This window comes from Coregonus clupeaformis, chromosome 17 (genome assembly GCF_020615455.1).
Source record: "Coregonus clupeaformis isolate EN_2021a chromosome 17, ASM2061545v1, whole genome shotgun sequence".
Lineage (NCBI taxonomy): Eukaryota > Metazoa > Chordata > Actinopteri > Salmoniformes > Salmonidae > Coregonus > Coregonus clupeaformis.
Window position 1 is genome coordinate 54,132,714 of NC_059208.1, and position 15,116 is coordinate 54,147,829.

General features: G+C 44.9%; 1 protein-coding gene across 5 annotated transcripts in view; it reads right to left on the reverse strand.

The window, feature by feature from the left end:
• LOC121586750 (engulfment and cell motility protein 1) overlaps nucleotides 1-15,116 on the reverse strand; it is a 152,634-nt gene that overhangs the window by 40,829 nt on the left and 96,689 nt on the right. For all 5 annotated transcript variants that reach the window (XM_045226419.1, XM_045226420.1, XM_045226418.1 and 2 more), the window contains one exon: nucleotides 3,246-3,382. In XM_045226419.1, the coding sequence (XP_045082354.1) occupies nucleotides 3,246-3,382 (137 nt within the window). The remainder of the gene's footprint in view (nucleotides 1-3,245; nucleotides 3,383-15,116) is intronic.

The following is a 15,116-nucleotide window of genomic DNA, read 5'->3' on the forward strand; positions in this document are numbered from 1 at the left end:
CATACATACTTACACTGAAACCCCAACACACACCCGTACCCAGCTACACGAGGGGGCTAAAGGGAGAGGAGCCCCCTCAGTTTTAGTTTTATGTCCCGAAATAAAAATGACCAAAAAGTTCAAATGACTGAGTGACAGGTTGGCGCAAAATCTGTATCTCCGCTGCGCTGTGTCAGCACAATGGACAGAGCACACCACCGTGTGTGTAGGGGGGCTATGGAAAGCCACTGGGGTGGTTAGGTATATAAAAAGTGGGAAAAATACTTCTCATCTCTGTGGTAGGCTCAGTGAATAACGTGATAACACCTCCGCCTGTAATATTTGATTTTGATCTATAAGGGCGGGGTCAAGTTTACCAGTCAGGCCCTGGTGAGGACGCTGTGTTGGAGGCCGAACTGTCTCCTTCCTGCTCCTCTGCTGTTCCTATAGGGGGCGCTCTGCAGGAGTGTCTGTCCTATGATGGGGTGTGGGAGGTTTTCATCCCAGCATTGACTGACACTGAATTGATTATGACCGAGCTCTCTTCGGAGCCTGGAGAGGAGAGGGTGTGCTCTGACCCTTTCCCCGTGCTTGGAGAGAAAATGACTGCACCGCAAAATGTTCCTGGGTGGGGCACGGAAGTTGTTCCTGGGTGGGGCACAGTGTCCACTGTGCATCGTTCGGGAGAGAATGCTCCCTTACCTGCTTCAACAAAGGCCCATGCGGGGAAGTTTGTGCCACCGCATTGCCAAAACGTTAGTGTTTAGTGCCTGGGGAATGTGTTCATCTGCCTCGGGGCAACTTCTATGATGTTCCTTTATTTACTCCACCAATCTACATCCACCAAATGGAGATACCATGTTGGTCAATATGTACCCAATGCTAGTTTGGAATGTTCCATTCTGCCTTGCTGTCACATGTCTATTAGTTTGGGTAGTGTGTGCGTTTAAGGGGGGTGGTTAGAAATACTGAACAGTCATGATTTCAGTTGAAGGGAAATAATTCCAATGCCTGCCCACTATCTGTTTGTGTCAATTGTTTGTAAATGTTGATCAATGAAATATATATTGATCAGTGAAGTTACTGTTAATCCCAACATAATCCACCATTAATTTAGAATGTTTGGTTATGGAAATGTTGATAATTCATTAAATATAATATACATTCATATCATTATCATTCTCCAAGTGGAAATGTTGTTTGGAGAGCTCACAAACTGTGCAACACTTGTGATAAAGAACTTTTGGTTTATTTAATTGCATTTACCGGTTTACTGTCAATGTCTTCGTTGTCTTTGTTTGGAGAGCATGTGTCCGGGTTCTCCGTCATGTTTTAATGTTGTGAGAACGCAGCGCTTTAGCGTGCATAGATACAGTATATACGAATAACATTACAGAAACATTACTTTTATACCAAGTTATTTCCACATAAGCGGTTCCTATCAGTCTCGAAGGACCATGAAAAAGAGCGCCACATCTTTCGAAGTCTAACTTTATAAGGTGCCATCTTTTTCAGGCTTCAGGAAGGGTTTTGTACGTAAGCGTTTATTTCAGCACTTTGTTGATGGCCTGTGGCCTGTCATGCAGGCTAACAAAACCTGAAAAGATCAATACCGCAGCTCTTTGGCATCACATCTACAGCAGAGCAATGCTGACCAACACCTTGTACACTGTCTCCCTACTGCTCCTGACAAACAGATGCTACCCCAGCACAAGCACAAGCACTGTGTGTCTCGACACAAATAAAAACAGCCAGCGAGCTCACTCCTGACAAAGGGGAGCGGGGACACTAACACGTTGAATGAGCGCTTATCCCAAATTATAACGTCACCTTCAGGCAGTATAGTACAGTATACATCCTTATATGACAGGGTGGTACGGAGGTGCTGAGAGCAGAGTATAGAGGGGGAAAAAGAGATGGTGAGATTTGTCAGCATTACCGGGCCTAAGTTGGCAAACAAACACATACAGTCTGTGCTGTTTCAGGAGAGATGGGTGCCTTTATTGCAATGCTACACAATGTTACACAGTGTGTGTGTCCCAAATGGAACCCTATTCCCTATATAGTGCACTTCTTTTGACCAGAGCCCTATATAGGGTATAGGATGCCATTTGGGACACAGCCAATGACTCACATCATGATGCCTCAAAACAAGACAGGGTGTTGAAGCTACAGAGGAGATTGGTGGTTAGTCAATAATGCACACACAACAAATACTACCTCTGTTCCTACAGTAATCTGATGATCTTCTGAAACAGCAACAGTCTACCTGCTATTTGTACACTATCCAAGCTACCGTTCTGCAATTTCATTTGACAACAGGAAAAAAGGAATGTTCATATGATGCCGTGTACAGTACTAGAATACTGGTTGTATTGGCTTAGGTTTCCAATATCCAATAATAAGTTTACATTTTCTATGCAATCTGACAGTCTGGCAAAGAAACTGACAGACAGTGACTGAATCAGACTTCCTCAGAGACAGCGACTGAATCCGACTTCCTCAGAGACAGCGACTGAATCCGACTTCCTCAGAGACAGCGACTGAATCAGACTTCCTCAGATGTGTGTGTGTGTTGGGGGAAAAAAAGGTTTTCATCTGAATAAAACAGCATTTTCTGCCTGTTACTGAACCCAGGAGTTAAATAAGCAGTGAGACCAACCGACGGAAGAGTCTAATGTGTATTTCATGTCAGACAACAATTAAGAATTTAATTTGAAAGCCCGGGGAGATGAGCTCAATTCCCTTTCCTCTCAATCACTTCTAAAATAAGACACGCCTCGAGGAAAACCCATCTGGAGAGACATGGCTGCGTCCCTATGTAGTGGACTACTTTTGATGGGCTTTGGCCAAAAGTAGTGCACTATGTAGAAACTCCACTTGATATGGGACATAATAAACTACAGAAGCTTTCCTATACGAGCTGACAAGTCTAATAAAAGAAAGAAAACCTAGCCCTACTGAATCTGCAGGCTTTTGTTCAAGCCCTACACAAACACACCTGATTCAGCTAATCAAGGTCCTGATGAGCAGCTGATTAGCAGAATGGGCTGGAGTAGAATCCTGCAGCAGGGTAGCTCTCCAGAAAGAGGGTTAGCTGCCCCTGCAGAAGTATTACCCTTTGAAAATTAATACCATTTGCCATTTTAGCAGACACTTTCATCCAACGTATTTTCTGCATGGGTGGCCCCAGCGGGAATCGAACCCATTATCCTGACATTGCAGGCACCATGCTTTACTAACTGAGCCACAACGTCCACCCTCACCTTGTTGAAGTCTTCACTGGTGGCCCTCATCTCCTTCCAGGTCTTGTTGAGCAGCTGGATGCAGATGCAGAAGAACTCTTCGAAGGAGCGGTCGTGGGTGAAGAACATGGGGTGGAAGTCATGACAGTTCTCACTGGCTGCGAGGACAGAGGAAGACAGGAGAAAGCGCGGTAAGCCTTGTGTTTGAGAGACAAATTTGACATTTTCGACATTTGATGTTCTCCCTACCAGAGATTTTGACACTGGATGTTTGGATGTTAGATGGGAAACGCAATTTTTCTAAAGATCTTGCAACAATTAACAGGTCGGCAGGCAAATGCTTAAGTTCGGCGTTATAATGTTAGGTCTTAAGGCGACATCAGGGTGTCTGAGGTTTAAAGACCTGAGACTGAACCAGCCTTTAATTATAATGAAGATCTCTTGCATGATAATCTATACATACAGTTGAAGTCGGAAATATACACTTAGGTTGGAGTCATTAAAACTAGTTTTTCAACCACTCCACAAATTTCTTGTTAACAAACTATAGTTTTGGCAAGTCGGTTAGGACATCTACTTTGTGCATGACACAAGTAATTTTTCCAACAATTGTTTACAGACAGATTATTTCACTTATAATTCACTGTATCACAATTCCAGTGGGTCAGAAGTTTACATACACTAAATTGACTGTGCCTTTAAACAGCTTGGAAAATTCCAGAAAATGATGTCATGGCTTTAGAAGCTTCTGATAGGCTAATTGACATCATTTGAGTCAATTGGAGGTGTACCTGTGGATGTATTTCAAGGCCTACCTTCAAACCCAGTGCCTCTTTGCTTGACATCATGGGAAAATCAAAAGAAATCAGCCAAGACCTCAGAAAAAAAATGGTAGACCTCCACAAGTCTGCTTCTACCTTGGGAGCAATTTCCAAACAGCTGAAGGTACCACATTCATCTGTACAAACAATAGTATGCAAGTATAAACACAATGGGACCACGCAACCGTCATACCGCTCAGGAAGGAGACGCGTTCTGTCTCCTAGAGATGAACATACTTTGGTGCGGAAAGTGCAAATCAATCCCAGAACAACAGCAAAGGGCCTTGTGAAGATGCTGGAGGAAACAGGTACAAAAGTATCTATAGCAACAGTAAAACAAGTCATATATCGACATAACCTGAAAGGCCGCTCAGCAAGGAAGAAGCCACTGCTCCAAAACCACCATAAAAAAGCCAGACTACGGTTTGCAACTGCATATGGGGACAAAGATCGTACCTTTTGGAGAAATGTCCTCTGGTCTAATGAAACCAAAATAGAACTGTATGGCTATAATGACCATCGTTATGTTTGGAGGAAAAAGAGGGAACTTGCAAGAACACTATCCCAACCGTGAGGCACGGGGGTGGCAGCATCATGCTGTGTGGGTGCTTTGCTGCAGGAGGGACTGGTGCACTTCACAAAATAGATGGGATCATGAGGAAGGAAAATTATGTGGCTATATTGAAGCAACATCTCAAGACATCAGTCAGGAAGTTAAAGCTTGGTCGCAAATGGGTCTTCCAAATGGACAATCACCCCAAGCATACTTCCAAAGTTGTGGCAAAATGGCTTAAGGACAACAAAGTCAAGGTATTGGAGTGGCCATCACAAAGCCCTGACCTCAATCCTATAGAAAATGTGTGGGCAGAACTGAAAAAACTCTGTCAGGAGGAATGGGCCAAAATTCACCCAACTTATTGTGGGAAGCTTGTGGAAGGCTACCCGAAACATTTGACCCAAGTTAACAATTTAAAGGCAATGCTACCAAATACAAATTGAGTGTATGTAAACTTCTGACCCACTGGGAATGTGATGAAAGAAATAAAAGCTGAAATAAATAATTCTCTCTACTATTATTCTGACGTTTCACATTCTTCAAATAAAGTGGTGATCCTAAATGACCTAAGATAGGGAATTTTTACTAGGATTAAATGTCAGGAATTGTGAAAAACTGAGTTTAAATGTATTTGGCTAAGGTGTATGTAAACTTCTGACTTCAACTGTACATAATCCCTGAGGTTATTAGAACAAAGATGACATATCAACCCCGGTTATCAAACCAAGGCTGCACGGAGGCAATTAGCAAACACTATTCCCTTTTCTTTTTTCACAACGCTTTGTATCTGCATACTGCCATACTGCCATACTTGTATTTTAGATTCCCTTTTCACTTGTCTTTCATTTTTTTAATTCACTGATGTTGCACCCATGAATTTCAGCGTCTAAGACTGCCATGTGAGTAGCGGAACATGAACTTGAACTGGACTACCTCCCAAATGGCAACCTATTCCCTATAAAGTGCACTACATTTGACCAGGCCCAAAGGGACACACTCTAATCTAAAGTCAGTGGTATAAGATCCATCAGTACGGAGATTCCCCATGGGTCCAGATATACAGTAGCTATACAATTCACATGTTGCCCCTCTGATGAACTAAGACAATTTCATCCAGTTGATTATAGAATGAAAGCGATGGTGGGGCACACACACACACACACACACACACACGTGAGGACTATGGTCTATAAATGGGACTGCAGGGTTTGGTTTGATTCATTCATTTATACTGAACAACAATATAAACGCAACATGTGACGCGTTGGTCCTGTGTTTCATGAGCTGAAACAAAAGATCCCAGAAATGTTCCACACGCACAAAAAGCTTATTTCTCTCAAATGTTGTGCACAAATTCGTTTACATCCCTGTTAGTGATCATTTCTTATGTGCCAAGATAATCCATCCACCTGATAGGTGTGGCATATCAAGAAGCTGATTAAACAGCATGATCATTACACAGGTGCACCTTGTACTGGGGACAATGAAAGGCCACTCTAAAATGTGCAGTTTTGTCACACATCACAATGCCACAGATGTCTCACGTTTTGATGGAGCGTGCAATTGGCATGCTGACTGCAGGAATGTCACCAAAGCTGTTGCCAGATAAATTAATGTTAATTTCTCTACCATAAGCTGCCTCCAAAGTCGTTTTAGATAATTTGGCAGTACGTCCAACCGAGTGGCGCAGTGGTCTAAGGCACTGCATCGCAGTGCTAGCTGTGCCACTAGAGATCCTGGTTTGAATCCAGGCTCTGTCATAGCTGGCCGCGACCGGGAGACCCATGGGGCGGCGCACAATTGGCCCAGCGTCGTCCAGGGTAGGGGAGTGTAGCTCAGTTGGTGGAGCATGGCGTTTGCAACGCCAGGGTTGTGGGTTCGATTCCCACGGGGGGCCAGTATGAAAAAATAAATAAAAAAATAAAATAAAAAAATACAAAATACAAATAATGTATGCACTCACTAACTGTAAGTCGCTCTGGATAAGAGCGTCTGCTAAATGACTAAAATGTAAAAAAAATGTAAATAACCGCAGACACGTGTAACCACGCCAGCCCAGGACTTCCACATCCGGCTTTCCACCTGCGGGATCGTCTGAGACCAGCCACCCGGACAGCTGATGAAACTGAGGAGTATTTCTGTCTGTAATAAAGCCCTTTTGTGGGGAGAAACTCATTCTGATTGACTGGGCATGACTCCCAAGTGGGTGGACCTATGCCCACCCATGGCTGCGCCCCTGCCCAGTCATGTGAAATCCATAGATTAGGGTCTAATACATTTATTTTAATTGACCGATTTCCTTATTTGAACTGTAACTCAGTAAAATTGTTGCATGTTGCGTTTATAATTTTCGTCAGTATACATTAGACATTTCTCTCTCTCTCTGTTCAATGTGTTTGGTTGCATGTGCCAGATGGCAGCCTTCTATTCTGGTTATTCTTGAGGGACTGGGCTCCTTAGTCTGCCTGCCTACAGACACAGTTCACAGGGAATGTTCTCAATTATCCAGAACGTGGAGCACACACTATGGGCCTTTTCTGTTGTTAACAATTCCACAGGCATCGATAACAGAGACGAGACAAAGAGTTATTCTCCTGTACTGTGTGAGAGGATGAAGGCTCTGAATACTGCACGACTCTGATGGGAGGCTTCATGTGGGGATTAAAGGGAATGGCTCCCTCCTTCTCCTCATTTCCCACCTCTTTCCTCCCTCCTTTCTCCCTTGTTCGCCTCCTTTTTCCTCCCTTGTTTCTCCTCCTGTCCTCAGCCAAGTGTTTAGTGAATGGTGTGGCCAGAGAGCTAATCTAACCGTTTCCTGAGGGAACTCCATTAGACTGCATTAGACTGTATTACAGACACCGGGAGGGAGAAATCACTGTGTGTTTATTGGGTTCCCGAATTCATCATAAACTCCCCACTGAGAGTGACATTTGGTTTCTCAGCTCAATCCATCTACAGTGCCTTCAGAAAGTATTTATACCCCTTGACTTATTCCACATTTTGTTGAGTTACAGCCTGAATTCAAAATTGATTAAATATATATTTTTCCTTCAACAATCTACACACAATACCCCATAATAAGAAAGTGAAAACATTTTTGCACATTTATAAAAAATGAAATACAGAAATATCTAATTTACATACGTTTTCACACCCCTGAGTCAATACTTTGTAGAACACCTTTGGCAGCGATTACAGCTGTGAGTCTTTCTGGGTAAGTCTCTAAGAGCTTTCCACACCTGGATTGTGCAACATTTGGCCATTATTCTTTAAAGAAATCGATTTTGAAGTAGATTTTAAAAAACTAACTTAGGAACTCAGGAAAAATCACTGTCTTCTTGGTAAGCAATTCCAGTGTAGCTTTTGCCTTGTGTTTTAGGTTATTGTCCTTCTGAAAGGTGAATTCATCTCCCAGTGTCAAATGGAAAGCAGACTGAACCAGGTTTTCCTCTAGGATTTTGCCTGTGCTTAGCTCCATTCCGTTTATTTTTTATCCTGAAAAACTCCCCAGTCCTTAATGACTACATACCCATAACATGATGCAACCACCACTATGCTTGAAAATATGAAGAGTGCTACTCAGTAATGTGTTGTGTTGGATTTGCCCCAAACATAACACTTTCTACTCAGGACAAAAAGTTGATTGCTTTGCCACATTTTTTGCAGTATAACTTTAGTGCCCTGTTGCAAACAGGATTCATGTTTTGGAATATTTGTATTCTGTATAGGCTTCCTTCTTTTCACTCTGTCATTTAGGTTAGTGTTGTGGAGTAACTAGAATGTTGTTGATCCATCCTCAGTTTTCTCCTATCACAGCTATCAAACTCTGTAACTGTTTTAAAGTCACCATTGGCCTCATGGTGAAATCCCTGAGCAGTTTCCTTCTTCTCCAGCAACTGAGTTAGGAAGGACGCCTGTATCTTTGTAGTGACTGGGTGTATTGATACACCATCCAAAGTGTAATTAATAACTTCACCATGCTCAAAGGAATATTCAATGTCAGCTTTTTTTTTTTTTTTACCCATCTACCAATAGGTGCCCTTTGCGAGGCATTGGAAAACTTCCCAGGTCTTTGTGTTTGAATCTGTGTTTAAAATTCACTGCTCGACTGAGGGAGCTTACAGATGATTGTATGTTTGTGGTACAAGGTTTGAGGTAGTCATTCAAAAATCATGTTAAACACTATTATTGCAAACAGAGTGAGTCCATGCAACTTATTATGTGACTTGTTAAACAAATGTTTACTCCTGAACTTATTTAGGCTTGCCATAACAAAGGGGTTGTATACTTATTGACCCAAGACATTTCAGCTTTTCATTTTTAATTAATTTGTAAAAATTTCAAAAAACATAATTACACATAATTACATTATTGGGTATTGTGTGTAGGCCAGTGACATTTTTTATTTATTTAATCCATTTTAAATTCAGGCTGTAATAACAACATTTTGATAAAGTCAAGGGGTGTGAGAATACTTTCTGTAGGCACTCAGTGATATTGCGACTAACACCTTAGACAAAGAAAACATTTCTTCAAGCTATTTCATTACCATTTCGATTTTGTAATATTTGAATCAGCAAGGAATCTTATAAGACTATTTAAGCATTCTGAACGGTGCCATTACCGGTACGTCAGTCAGCTAAGAGAAGAGTAGAGACAAAAGAAGCAACACCCACCTGCTTACTGGACAGGAGGACACATTTCCCCTGGTTGGCAGAGTGGGAGGAGGGGGAGGGGGAGGGTCAGGTAGAGAGGTGAGGAGAGTGGGAGGGTGAGGGTAGGGGAGAGTTAGGGAAGGTGAGGAAGGGTGAGGAGAGTGAGGGAGGGGGAGAGGGAGGGTGAGGAGGTGAGGGGGAGTGAGGAGGTGAGGGAGGGTGAGGAGGGGAGGGGGGTGGAGGAGTGTGAGGAGGGGGAGGAGTGCTTCTCTGGGGGTGTTTACTGATAGGGCGAGCAGAGGAACAAGGAGGGGAGCTGACTGACTCGCTTCAGACTTTCAGAGAGACAATTATTTGTTTTAACCTTTATTTAACTAGGCAAGTCAGTTAAGAACAAATTCTTATTTACAATGACGGCCTACCTCGGCCAAACCAGGACGACGCTGGGCCAATTGTGCACCGCCCTATGGGACTCCCAATCACGGCCAAGTTGTGATACAGCCTGGAATCGAACCAGGGTCTGTAGTGACGCCTCTAGCACTGAGATTCAGTGCCTTAGACCGTTGCGCCACTCGGGAGCCAAACAGGTGGGTCTCACTACACTGGGACAGGGTGGCTGCAGAGCTGCAGTCCTGGAGCTCTCTGCTTTGTGATGCATCCTGGAGTGTATTTAGTCACGTAAAATGTTCTGAACATTGCAGATAGAAATATAATAAATAGAGCTGACACGATTCCCTATTCAATCTAAAATAAACCATATTTGTTCTACACAATACTTTTCTATCTGAATGTTCTGTAACAACCTCCCTCCCATTACCGCCAACAGCGCTGGACACACCCGAGGTGACATTTGCTGGCATGTTCAGAACCTTTTCATCCCCATGCAGAGAAGTTATTTCTTCACGTTGTATTATTCATACTTTTACTCTCCAACTAGGGTAATGTCTCCTGAATGATAACTGAATATTTAATCTGACAAACACAATTCTCCCACGCTGAACAAATAATTGAAGATATAAATAATTACATCTGGGCCGTTCTACACGTGACTAGCAATATGACGACAAAACATCTCAACTCTGTTATGGTGTGAATATGGCCTGCAAGAGTGAGAATATGGCCTGCAAGGGAGGTCAGCTGCTAATGTGAGAACTGATAATGGCCTTTGTATTGAAGTTTGCATTGAAGAGGTTACGAGTTACGCCCCAAAGTCTTGATTCTTACAACACTTGATACACTTAGATTTGTAATGGGCGTGTCACAATACAATGAATGGAACAAATACATTACTGCATAACACAGTGTTACATACGTAAGCAGTAATGCACAGACAGAATGGAACACTGGGACACTGGTAGACTATTTGACTATTTCCCTTCAGTCAGTCCTGTGTGTGTCTCTTTCTCTCCAAGAGGTTAGAATTACACAGCAATAAGACCATATAGAGACGTTCTCCAAAGAACAAACTGCCATCAATCTTCTAATGTACAGGCTGGGAATTGAGGTAATTTCAAAAGCTACAGTGAATGACCAAAAGACAATACTTATTTATTGTTAAATTATGTCTTAGAGAAAGAAAAATACCATGTCCTTCGGGAGTGGCAGACACACTGAACCTCTTGTCCTATACTACGACACACACACACACACACACACACACACACACACAGAGAGAGAGAAGGGAACAGGATACTAGAGACAGAACCAAGAGGAAAGGTGTTTGTCCTGCTAGGCTATATGTCTCAATGAATCAGACACTCTATACCTCTGTGAATCTTCACCATGGAGACGGAGGTAGACTTTCATTCAAGTAAGTAAGTGTGCCCTAGAGTTACATTTACATTTTAGTCATTTAGCAGACGCTCTTATCCAGAGCGACTTACAGGAGCAACTAGGGTTAAGTGCCTTGCTCAAGGGCACAGACAGATTTTTCACCTAGTCGGCTCGGGGATTAGAACCAGCGACCTTTCGGTTACTGGCACAACGCTCTTAACCACTAAGCTACCTGCCGCCCTGGTTCGAGTTAAAGTTTTTCTCCGCCTCAACGACAAACTATATATTAAGTTGAAAATTACTCACTTGCCAGATGGATACCAATCAATTCACCACATGCTATACTGTTACCCAGGGGTTAAAAGGGGCATAATCTAAAATGAAGCCCCCTTATGGAAACTAGGCAAATTGCAACAACACTTAGCCTGAAATCAAACAACTCTCCCCCCTCCCCCACAACAAAATTGCTTTTCTTTAAAAAACAAGGACATTTCTAAGTTACCCCAAACTTTTGAATGGTAATATATATATATATATATATTGTGACGTCACGAGAGGCTACACAGCTTTCAGCGGGATTGCTCAAGTAGTGCAAGGAGACAAGGTTCAAACAAAACAAGGATTTTATTATAGGTCTTGGGAAATTAACGAAAATATAACAAAATTATGTTCTCTTGTGGCTCTTTAAGGGTTAACAGTTCAGGGATGTCTCTTCCACATCCAAAATCATAATTCTCACTCGCTCAGATAACTTTTCCCCAGCCTTACTGTAGTCCACGTTGCAGCTAGTGGCCAACCCAGCAAAAAGTCCTTCCAAATGTCTCTCACGTATTTCCACAGGTGCATATATCCAAAGGTGAATATTTCCCAAAGGTAAGTATCTCCAAATCCTTATATTCCTCATGGAAGTGGACGTGCAGCACTCTTGTCCTCCAGAGAGCCCAGCTTGGAGACTGTGTCTCTTCCCTTCCCCCACACACTCCCTCAGTGTCTCTTCCCTTCCCAAACCTTCAGCTCATCAGCTCCTCATTTGTTTCAGCTGCGTGGGAAGATTGGCCATAGAGGGGTGGAGTTCCCGACCATACCAGCAGATGGAGCCATAGCTGTCTGGGTTTGCAGCCATCTCAGGGGGATGTAACGTCCCTCCAGGACACAGCCTCTCGTGACATCACACATCCCCCTCCTCGGGACCGACGTCCTCGTCGGGGTAAAGGCAGCGAAGAAGGCATCACGCCGGGAGAGGGCGTCCGCATTGCCGTGGTGCTTGCCAGACTGCTCTCTCTTCAACTCCTCCAACTCTAGGACCAGGGACTCAGCCTCCTGTTGTCTCTCCTTGAGTTTCTTACTGAACGCATCAGCCTTGGTTTTAGCAGAGTTTAGCTTCTGTTGAGCAGCTTTCAGTTCCTTCTCTCTCTCTGCCTCCGCATTCTTCATCTTGTTCTCCAACACCTTGTACTTCTCCTCTGCCTTCTTCTGGACCTCCTTACTACTGCGCAGGGTCTCCTCACACTCCTCGATGGTCCTGCGCAGCCTCTCCAGCTCCTCCTGTTGCTTAGGGAAGGAGCTCTGTTGGAGTTTAGCCTGGAGGATATCTAACTCTTCTGTCTTCATGTCTAACTGTTGCTTTAACAAACGATACCTCTCAGCGGTCCCCTTCAGACCAGACAGTTCTTTGTCCAGATTCTGTAGCTCCGTCTCGGTGTTGGTCTGGGCACCTGCCATCCCTATCAGAGCCCGGGCGGGAGTGAGTAACTCGGAGGATTGCACCGGAGCCTTCCCAGGATGAGTCTTGCCTCTCCGTTTCCGAGGTACTCGGGTTATCCTCTCCTGAGACTCTCTCCAGAGTGGGTAAAAGGCTGGGCAGTCTCGTCCAATTAGGACAGGGACGGGGAGGGAATCAACCACCCCCCGCCGTCGTGTGTATGGTTCCCCGTGTGCTGGTCATTGTAAGTTCAGTAATGGGGTATTCTCTGGTGTCCCCATGGACACAGGAAACTGGGAGGACTTTCCCCGGGGTCAGACACGTTGGGCCCACCAAATCCTTACGCACCAGGGTGGCCCGGCTACCAGAATCCAGTAAGGCCTCCACATCATGGTGATTCACAGTTACCGGGCAGGTGGGGTCGATCTGGGCCGCCATCTACGACTCCCAAGAGCGAGGCAAAACGGTGTGTGGGTGCTGAGCTGGAGGACTCCGCAGTGGGCATAGGTTCATCGGCTGGTTTCCCACACTGCCAGGAGATATGTCCCATCTCCCCACACCGGTAACACTGTCGAGTTTCCCCCTCCTGGTGTACTCTTCTTGGACCCGCCTGGTTTCTGGCTCCCCCTGGAGCCGGGATAAGTCCTGACGTGGCTGGGTTCGAGACCTTGGGGTCCTTTGGACGGGTTCTTCCCATTTGTGGTGGGGCCGCCCTCCTGGGGTCTTTTCGGGAAGCATTCAGCATCTCCGCTGTGGCCTGGTACTTTTCCACAGCTTCCACGGTCAGATCAGCCGTGGTCAAGGCCTGTTGACTGATGAACCTTTTTGCCTCATAAGGCAGGGCGCGTAGGTAACGATCCACCACAACGGCCTCCACCACCGCCGCTGCTGTATTCCTCTGCGGATCCAGCCATTTCCTTGCGATTCGGACAAGTTCATGCATCTGCGCCCGAGGAGGTTGGTCTGGTTGGAAGGTCCAGCTGTGAAAGCGCTGGGCCATACCAAACTTTGTGAGTCCATATCTGCTGAGGATCTCAGACTTCAGGGCATCATAGTCAGTAACCTGGTCAGGGCCCAGGTCCCGGACAGCATTCAGCGATTCCCCGGTTAGAAAGGGGGCTAACAGACCAACCCACTGTTGCTTGGGCCAGGCTTCCCTAGTGGCCGTGGCCTCAAATGCATGCAGGTATGCCTCAATGTCATCGGTAGCTCCCATCTTAGATATAAAGTCACTTGCCTTTATTGGGCGGGTATTTTGGACAACCCTCTGTCTCTGCAACTGCAATTCCTCTGCCTTCAGAAGGTTGGCTTTCTTTTGCTCCTCCAAGAGAGCCACGTTTGCTTGCATCTGGGCTTGCTGGCCAGCAACAAGGGCTTTCAATATGTCCTCCATTTCAGTCGGGCGGGGAGCCTACGGCCAACTTGGAAAACTGGGTGATCAAACCTTCGGTATCCTCCTCTGACATGCACTATTAACGCTTGAGCGTGCCCGTATTCTCCACCATCTGTGACGTCACGAGAGGCTACACAGCTTTCAGCGGGATTGCTCAAGTAGTGCAAGGAGACAAGGTTCAAACAAAACAAGGATTTTATTATAGGTCTTGGGAAATTAACGAAAATATAACAAAATTATGTTCTCTTGTGGCTCTTTAAGGGTTAACAGTTCAGGGATGTCTCTTCCACATCCAAAATCATAATTCTCACTCGCTCAGATAACTTTTCCCCAGCCTTACTGTAGTCCACGTTGCAGCTAGTGGCCAACCCAGCAAAAAGTCCTTCCAAATGTCTCTCACGTATTTCCACAGGTGCATATATCCAAAGGTGAATATTTCCCAAAGGTAAGTATCTCCAAATCCTTATATTCCTCATGGAAGTGGACGTGCAGCACTCTTGTCCTCCAGAGAGCCCAGCTTGGAGACTGTGTCTCTTCCCTTCCCCACACACTCCCTCAGTGTGTCTCTTCCCTTCCCAAACCTTCAGCTCATCAGCTCCTCATTTGTTTCAGCTGCGTGGGAAGATTGGCCATAGAGGGGTGGAGTTCCCGACCCTACCAGCAGATGGAGCCATAGCTGTCTGGGTTTGCAGCCATCTCAGGGGATGTAACGTCCTCCAGGACACAGCCTCTCGTGACATCACAATATATATATATATATATACACACACACACATTTTAGTCATTTAGCAGACACTCTTATCCAGAGCGACTTACAGTTAGTGAGTGCATACATTATTTATTTTTCATACTGGCCCCCTGTGGGAATCGAACCCACAACCCTGGCGTTGCAAACGCCATGCTCTACCAACTGAGCTACCTGCCGGCCATTCCCTCCCCTACCCTGGACGACGCTGGGCCAATTGTGCGCCGCCCAATGGGTCTCCCGGTCG